This window comes from Peromyscus leucopus, chromosome 5, assembly GCF_004664715.2.
Source record: "Peromyscus leucopus breed LL Stock chromosome 5, UCI_PerLeu_2.1, whole genome shotgun sequence".
In the NCBI taxonomy this organism is placed as follows: domain Eukaryota; kingdom Metazoa; phylum Chordata; class Mammalia; order Rodentia; family Cricetidae; genus Peromyscus; species Peromyscus leucopus.
Genome location: NC_051067.1, coordinates 7,576,346 through 7,585,331, shown reverse-complemented (window position 1 = coordinate 7,585,331; position 8,986 = coordinate 7,576,346). Strand labels below are relative to the sequence as shown.

The window sequence follows — 8,986 nt, the reverse complement described above, 5'->3', positions numbered from 1 at the left end:
GAATTGGTTGAATGAAGCTTTCCCAGGTGATCAAGGTTCAGTTGACTGTGGTGCTGGTCATAGATATACATACACATACACATACACATACACATACACATACACATACACATACACATACACATACATACATACACATACACACACACATACATATACACATTCGCAGCTAGCATGTTTAAGACCCTGGGTTAACATCCCTAGTAACATCCATCATCACCCACCCATACTCTTAAACATACCCCTCATGGCACCACCTGGATTAGTGTTTGGTTGAATCACTCTGTCCTCCCTGTTCTGAAGGCTGGTCAAGGTGAGCCGAGCTCTCCAGGGCTGTGGTGCGATGTCCTCTAAGACAGCCTCACTTATATAGAAGGTTCTGTGGAGCTACTGATTGATCCATCAGAATGTGTGATTGTGGAGAGATGGAATGTTGCAGACTGAAGCCAACATTCCCTTCTGTTCCCTTAGCTATCTTTTTATCATCCATGTCTGCATCCGACTAACACTTGGGCTGTTAGTAAAGCATCTGGAATGCGTTGAGACCACTGGTTTTTACCAACACAAAAGCCGAGGACACATCAGAGAGCGTCCGAGCTGCAGTTGAGTTTCCGCTGCTTTACTGCAGCCTGACTGCTGGAAACGTTTTCCCATGTTCCCGTTGTAGTGAGGAGGCTCTTTGGTCGATACAGGGTGCCCATTCAGGCCAGACCTGTCCTCAGGAGGGGACTGTGTGCACACTTCAGAGGAGGCTGCAGGATTCTCCCTTCTGGGTAGGGCTTGCCTGGGCTTTTCCCTGTGGAAGCCAATGTTGGCAAAATAATTTGGAATCTGATTTCAGACCAGGATCTGGACGTGTTCATGCCCTGCTGTGGCCTCTTTTCTGAAGGATTACCATTTCTGTGTGAGATGCATATACATTTTATACTTTGAACACACAATGGCTTTTCTGGCCTGTGGAGTGGAGTCTACAGACTTGATGAAAAGATTAATCAAGAGCAGAGGAAGGGGGCTTCAATTAAGTGCAGGATAACACTCATTCATAGCTGACTTGAAGCTGATTTCTGAATGAGGTACTCCCATACTTTATTCAATTACTCAGTGATGGATGTGACTCTCAACCCAAGGCATGCAGACAGTGTGTGACCTGGAGGAGGAGAGGCAGTCTGTTAACTCTAGAACTAGCTTGGAAAAATCGTGTGTACTCCATCATATAGTGAAATGGCCCATGGCTTTCCATCAGCCGGTCAAATCATTAAGAATTTTTGGTTTGTAGATGCTGTTCAATTACAGTTTGTGTGCACGCATGCATGTGTGTGCATGTGTGTGTGCACATGTATGCATGCATGTGTATATGTGTGTTGAGGAGATGAGGATCTCAAGTGTCCTACTATGTTTTCCTCTAGGCTGACTGTCAAGCAAGCCCCAGCAATCCTCTTGTTCTGGGGACCCCTGTCCCTGCCCCCCCAACTCTGACGTTCTAGGCACCTAACGATGCCAGGCCTTTATGTGGGTCCTGGGAACCCAAATTCAGGCCCTCATGCTTATCTAGCAAGTGCTCTTCCCCACTAACCCGTCTCCCCAAACCTTCTATTAGTCATTACAAGGCGGTGTGCCCTTCCACACAGCTGAGAGTCTTGCCGGTGGATCTTACTGCAGCAGGTGTGGTGTTTGTGAAGCCTCCCTCCTTCACTCTCTTGAACAGCTTTGCAAGCGTGTCCTAAACAGGTTTTCGCTCCTCTAGCTGCTGCTTTCACCTGGAAGACATGGAAGACCCTGAGGCTGTGTTGTTGGGAAGAGCTAGGGCGGTGGCCATACATACCAAGGGAATTCCCTTGGTAACTGGGACAGCCTCCTGGATCACGCCTCTAGAGTGCTGTGCCTTTAAGATCCTCTGGGGGCGGGTTGTCAGCCACCCGCCCTCATTCGCTGACTGCCCAAGCGCGGGTGGCTGGAACACTGAATTTGGGGAAGAACCTGCAGGGTGATCCAGTCGCCTGCGCTTGTGGACACCGGCCATGCCCGACACACACTGAGCGGACGTTGCCCGGGCGCAAGTCGCATTAGCCATGGGCAACTTCCAGCTGGAAGACTTCGCGGCGGGCTGGATCGGAGGTGAGTGTGCTTTCAGGACAGCCCCCCTTCACCCCCGCACTACAGGGCAAGCTGCTCCAGCTTGTTTGCACCTGGTGTCTTCAGTGCGCTTTGCATTGCCTGGTTTGCTTGGCGTGAGTGACGCCTGCAGCACCCCGTGTCCCTAACCCAGTCCGCTTGGCTGGTCCTGATGTCCCTCCTAGCTTCTGAAGTCAAGCTCTTCAGATTCACAGTGATTTCCTCAAGCTTCTGATTTGCCTCAATGTCAGGTCCCAAGGAACTTGGATCCCATAATGATTAAACCACTGGTCGGGGCAGACAACCAATGGAGCCACCCCAGTGTGTGCACACCCTTCAGTGACCCAGAGCGCACTTGGGTTTGGGAACATTTCTCCAAGAAACTTGTGCTTAGGTTGGCGCTTGGCTTGGCTCCTGAACCCCGGTCTCAGGGTGGCCAAGAACCTGGACTTTAAGATCAGGTTGTTCTCAAGGGCGTTGCCCCTGGAGGGAGCGGATCCGTGGGGCAGGGAGTAGAGCGTTACCGGTGCTTTTGCCTGAGACAGCTGAGAGGAATCCCTCTGATCCGCCGCTGTCACCTATCAGCTCTCACCTTCTTCAACGTCCTCCTCGACAGCAATTCTGGACTCTTTGGTCCCTGTGCTTAGGGGTCACTACATGCACCATCATTTTACTGTAGCAAAGCAAAACATGACTGGAATAGTTAACAAAACAGTCTTAGAGTAAAGCCCAAGCCCACCCGCTGCTGCTAGCTGTGTGCTGAGGTCCCTGTCAAGTGCCACTAGTTGTCTTCCTTAATGACACTGTGCAACAAAATCTCACCACAATGTCCCCCACGTTTTTCTGAAGCCCTACAGACTTTCCAAGCTCTAGAAACTACTGCTCTAGTACCTCGATTTTTATTTTGCATCCCTGCTTTCAGGTATGTGGGCTGAGTGTGAGCAGGGCTCTGAGCTGCTGCTCCAGACCTGAGGATGACTGCCCCACCCTGGGGGAGACAGTGGCACCTGGGCTGAGCTGGACCAGCAGGTGCAGGCTTTCTTTGGCTGCTGTTCAACTCCCTGCTGCCCAGTTCAGGGGAGAGTGGAGGGTGAAGAAGACAGGAGGTTCTAGACCAAGCAACAAGCGTCCCTGTTGCCTGGCTTGTTAGACTCCTCTGCTGGGGGAGATGTTGCCTTTTTCACCAATGAGGTGGAGGAATTTGTCCTGGAAAAACAGCCCTGTGTGAATGTCAGTTGCTAGGGACTGCAAAGGCTTCTTCATCTAGGTGACTTTGAGACTTTGTGTAGCCAGATGTCCTGTTCTCTCTCTCTTCCCCCTCCCTCCCTCCCTCCCTCCCTCTCTTTCCTCCCTGCCTCCTCCTCATCCATTCAATTTTCACTCCTAACCTCCTCCCCTCCCCCCAACCTTGGAACCTAACCTGTTTTCTGGGTTCTTTTTGTCTTTGCCTATTCTCCACAATTCATTTAAATAAAGTCACACAGCATGTCTGCCTTTGTGTCTGGCTTCTCTCCCCTAGCATACTATGTTTTTAAGTTTCACCCACATTGCAGCAGGGTTCAGTACTCCATTCCTACCCGTTTTGTGACTTTACCTGGGTAGATATGAGTTGTTCACCCCTCACAGAGCATCGAGGTCTAACTTAACGGGTCAGGAAGTTTACTGGAGCTCCTTCCAGGAGAATACACAAGGGGTTAGTTAGAGGAGCCTGGGAGACTCACTGAAGAACCCACCCCAGCATGGCTGATAGCTTCTAAAAGCTGCTGTACACCTGGTCTCAGCTTAGCTGGACAGTCTCCTCTCTCCAGCAGCCCTTACTGCCTATATAACTTTGGGAAGAGGACCCTGTCAATCTTGCAAGTTTCAGGAAGTTCTGAGACTTGTGAGTTTTACTTCCTGAGTCTTAAGGACCCTTTTTCCAGGATGGGATGTTTCCATTCGGAGGAAATGGCTACACAGTACTAGCTATCCATTATTCTATACCACATTTATTCATTATATGCCACTTGATGGCCATTGGTTGTGTTCCCACTCTTTGTCCCCTGTGATGAACGCTTTGGTGATCATGTTATGCTTGTTCTTATTTGAGTTCTTGCTTTGAATTCTTAGGTATAGATCCAGGGTTGGAGTGCTGAGTCATGTAGTAATTCTGTATTTAACTTTTTTGAGGAATAACCAGTTTTCTGCAGCGATGGCACTGTTTCACATTGCCATCTACAATGTACAGGAGTTCTCAGGGCTGGAGAGAGAGAGAGCTCACAAGAGTCCGCACTGTTCTTCCAGCCCAGTTCCAAGCATCTGTTTACTCAGAACCATCCATCTATATGTGCGATTTCAGGGAATCCGACATCCTCTTCTAGCCTCTACGGGCACCATATGCAGGTAGTGCACATACAGACACAAGTCCTGATTTTTTACGCAGGCTGTGATGGGGCACGCCCTGAACCCTAGCCCTTGTGAGACAGAGACAGAGGCAGGTGGATCTCTGTGGGTTCGAGGCCAGCCTGGTCTACAGAGTGAGTTCCAGGACAGTCAGGGCTACATAAACCTTGTCTCAAAAAACAAAGAAACAAAAGTCCAATTTCTTTCTATCTTTGTCAGCACTTTTTATCTGTTTTTCTTTTTAAAAATTGCAGCCATCTTAGTGGATGTGAAGTTTCATTATTATTTTGATTTACATTTCCCTAGTGACCAATGATGTTGAGTATATATGTTCATGTACTGTTGGCCATTGGCATGTCTTCCTCAGATGTTAATTATGGCCACCTAAACAACGTTTTAAGAGTTCTCTGTGTATTCTGGAATTGAGACCCTAGCAGATAGGTGATTTGGAAACAATGTCTCCATTTTTCATGTCTGTTTTCACTTTCACAGAGTATCTATTGTGATATCTAGTTCACCTATTAGTCTTCTTCCTTTGCTGTTTGTGCCTTCTTTAGTGTAACTACAAATGTTACAAAACTGGGGTTGTAAAGTATTTTCCACATATTTGTATCTTTATTGTTTTAACTCTTTGGTCTGTTTTGGATAACTTTTTGTATGTGGTGTGAGGCAGGATCTAAATCTATTTTTTAGCACATGGATATCCAGTTGTACCTGAGCTGTAATTCTCATTTTGGGGTACTTTAAAAAATGAGGCCCAGGTTTGAGTCTACTGTCCGTCTTCCTCAGTAACTGGGCCAGGGCTGTGTGCTGGAAGACCCCCTGGTGACTCATGACTGCCGTGCCTGTCTCTGACCTCCTCTAGGGCACGGCAGGGACAACCCAGGAGTCCAGAGTTTGGGTGATCGGTATTGTTCTTCGACCTACAGGTGCAGCCAGTGTCATTGTTGGCTACCCTCTGGACACAGTCAAGGTACAGTCGCCGTCTTTTCATGACCTCTTCGGAAGGTACCTGGAGTGGGTCTGCCCCTGGGACCATGCCTCCCTCTGATCCCCAGAGACTCTCCAGCCAAGGGCAGGTCTTCTGTCCTAGGGGGATGTGACGCCAGGAGGCTTGCTTTATTTTCATCACTGTCTCCTGTCTGCCTGCAGGATCTTCTGTGTTGGTGAGGAAGGAGCTAGGACTGATGACTGTCCTCCTCCAGGTACCTGGGGACAAATGATTGTCCTCCAAGTCCCTGGGGACTGATGACTGTCCTCCTCCAGGTACCTGGGGACAGATGATTGTCCTCCAAGTCCCTGGGGACTGATGATTGTCCTCCTCCAGGTACCTGGGGACAGATTATTGTCCTCTAAGTACCTGGGGACAGATGACTGTCCTTCACCAAGTCCCTGGGGACAGATGACTGTCCTTCACCAAGTCCCTGGGGACAGATGACTGTCCTTCACCAAGCTCCTGGGGACAGATGACTGTCCTTCACCAAGTCCCTGGGGACAGATGACTGTCCTTCACCAAGTCCCTGGGGACAGATGACTGTCCTTTACCAAGTCCCTGGGGACAGATGACTGTCCTTTACCAAGTCCCTGGGGAGCTGAACAATCAGAAAAGGTTTCAGATGTGAGCTGGGGTCTGAGCTTGTGGGACTGGGTTTCCAGTCACTGGAAATTCATGCCAGGCACAGGGAGCTCCATGGGGAGGAGTGCTGAGGTGGGCGCCATGCTTGGCAAAGGCCAGCAAGACAGTTTTGCTGATGCACTGAATCTGCGTTACAACTATGGACTCAATGTAGGCAGGTCAGCACTCAGTCCTGAGGGCGCGTGGCTGTCAGGCTGGGGCTTTGGACCTGGGTTGGAATAATTTGAAAAGGCACATAGGGCATGAGGACCCTGCAGCCAGCAGAGCCCCCCTGACACTCACAGGTACCCCTGAAGGGGTAGGAGAGCTTGTCTCAGGTCATATCATGAAAAACATAAATGAAGGAGTGAGATGCCACAAAAGGACAGTCTGAGTCCCAGTCATCCCACATATGACCCATGCATGGCGAGCGGGACCCAGCCATGGCCCTTCCTAAGACTGCCTGGTCTGTGCACAGAGGAAGCTCTGAGGCCTGACTCAAATGTCTACAATTTCTTTTCTGTCTTCCTCTGAATGTGCCAATGGCCCCTCCTAGGTCAGGGCCAGGCCTATTCTACGCCTGCTGTATACCTCTCCAGGGTGGGGCCTGCTGTATACCTCTCCAGGGTGGGGCTCAGCTATTGTTCTTTTGTCTGGAGGGCACTGACTACTCCTGCCTCCCAACTTGCTCAGACTCACCAAATTCCTTCCCAGTCTACCCCACCACAGGTCCCTCTGATAATCAACGCCAGTGGGATCAATTGGTAGGCACAACTCAAACTAGAAATCCTGGCTGTGGAGCGGCACAGCATGGGTCTAAACCCGGATTCAGGCAGCTCCTGCTTGCACAGCCTGTGATGCAGGCTTAAGTTACTCTGCCTCGCAGGGTGACTGAGAAAGTCGTTCCTGATACCCACTAGGCATGCTCAGCTGGCAGCTGTCGCTTTAATATCATCAGTGTAAATTAATCTTCTCCCCAGTTACCACAACGTTTTAACCAAATTCAGAGAATGTGTTTAAAGGTTCACAATCTAAGCAGTACACATTCATTTCTCTTTGGGATGATGTCCTTCTCCCAAGTGGCTTCCCCAGTGGACTGGCCGTGGATGTGCTCACCAAATGCGTTCCTCTGTGTCACAGCAAGGGAACATGCCACTGTTTCTCTAGTTCACCAGATAAAAGTGAACTCATAACACATTATTGTTGAATAGGATGTGACACACTGACCTATAAAACGATGGCTGGGGTAGTAGTTTCTTGGATTGCTGTAGTAAATTACCACACATTGGCTGCCGTAAGATAATAGAAATTGGTGCTGTAGAGATGGCTCAGTGGTTAAGTGTCTGCTCTTCTAAAGGACGTGGGTTCAGTCCCGAGTACCCACATGAGGTGGTTCACAACCATCTGTTCAGGGGCATCTGGTGCACTCTTCTGGCCTCCACAGTAACTGCTCACACATGGTGTGCAGATATACATGTAGGCAAAACACTCATACACAAAAGTAAAAATAAATAAATCTTTTTTAAAAATCCAGAAATTGATTCTCTTGCAGTCAGGAAGCAGAAAGCAAAAATCAAGCGGTTGGACCCCTCTGGAGACCTTAAGGGGACTGTGTCCCATGCTCCGTCCTGGCTTGTGCTGTTGCTCAGTCCTGATCATGGTTTCACCTCTCTAACACCTCTGCCTCTGCCTTCACATGGCCTGTGTCTTGTCAAAGATGTGTCTCTTTTCTAAGGACATGAACCACTGGATTCATGCCATTAGGAAAGTGAATCTCCTTGTCCCCTGCATAGGCAAGCCTTCCCCCACCCCAGCACACACACTGGAAAAGCCTGGCCTTGTTCTCTTCCCATCCTGTTCTGCATCTGGAAAAACCCTTCTTGTGAGAAGATCCAGGTGGTATCCAGCCAGAAACCTTCTTGCGGAGGCCCCGGTGTGGCAGCGGGCTCCCGTGGCTCGCCCTGGACTTACCAGAGCACATATCCTCCTGTTCTCGTTTGCCCTGGAGCATTCTCCTCCTTCTGGCTGGCATTTTCTCTAGAGCTCCTGCCAAATGAAAAGGCTCAGGCAAGCCCCAAATAGGAGTCCAGGCAGGGCCGGTGAGATGGCTCAGTCAGCAAAGCACCGGCCTTGTAAGCACAAGGACCTGGGTTCAATCTCCAGAACCCACGTGAAAATGCTGGGCACAGTGGCACACACTTCATGGTGGCACACACTTGGAACCCCAGCACTGAGAGGCAGAGACAGAATCCTTGAAGCTCACTGGCTACCCAGGCTAATCTAGCTGGTGAGGTCTGGGACAGTGAGAGACCCCATCTCAAAAGGAGTGGATGATGTCCCTGAGGATGATACCCAAGGCTGTCCTCTGGCCTTCATACACATGTGTGCATGTGTACCCCCCTGTATCTGTGTACCCACAAACACAGTCAGAAGAGTCCAGTCTTAGCCACACCCTTGCCCTCTGTGGTGGTTTGGAGGAGAATGGCCCAATAGGCTCATGTGTGAACACTTGGTTCTCCCTTAGAAATGTCTGAGAAGGATGAAGGAGCGTGGCCCCGTTGGAGGAGGTGTGCCACTGGGGCAAGCTGTGAGGTTTCAAAAGCCCCCAATTCCAGTTAGTCTCTCTCCTCGTTCTGTGGGTCAGGTGGGCTCTCAGCTGCTGCTCCAGCACCAGGCCTGCCTGCCTGCCACTGTGCTCTCTGCCCTGATGGGCCTGTAAGCCCCCAAATTAAATGTCTTCTTTTTAAGTGGCCTTGGTCTTCACTGTTTTGTCCCAGTGATAGAAAGCGAACACACCCTCTTTTGGTGCTGAACTTTTCTCACTTCATCAGTAATGGGCAGATAATTCCTTCCTGGTGAATCTGTCATGAGGATTGT

The 8,986-nt window shown here is 49.8% G+C and overlaps 1 protein-coding gene across 5 annotated transcripts in view; it reads left to right on the top strand.

Annotated features, from left to right (window-relative positions):
- The first annotated feature begins 1,924 nt into the window (after positions 1 to 1,924).
- Slc25a48 (solute carrier family 25 member 48) overlaps positions 1,925 to 8,986 on the top strand; it is a 46,542-nt gene continuing 39,480 nt past the window's right edge. For 3 of the 5 annotated variants that reach the window (XM_037205686.1, XM_028863360.2, XM_037205687.1), the window contains exons 1-2: positions 1,925 to 2,115; positions 5,424 to 5,467. In XM_037205686.1, the coding sequence (XP_037061581.1) occupies positions 2,070 to 2,115; positions 5,424 to 5,467 (90 nt within the window). In that variant the 5' untranslated portion in view covers positions 1,925 to 2,069. Of the gene's footprint in view, positions 2,116 to 5,359; positions 5,468 to 8,986 lie in introns of all 5 variants that reach the window. The other 2 variants (XM_037205688.1, XM_037205689.1) reach the window with 2 other exon arrangements.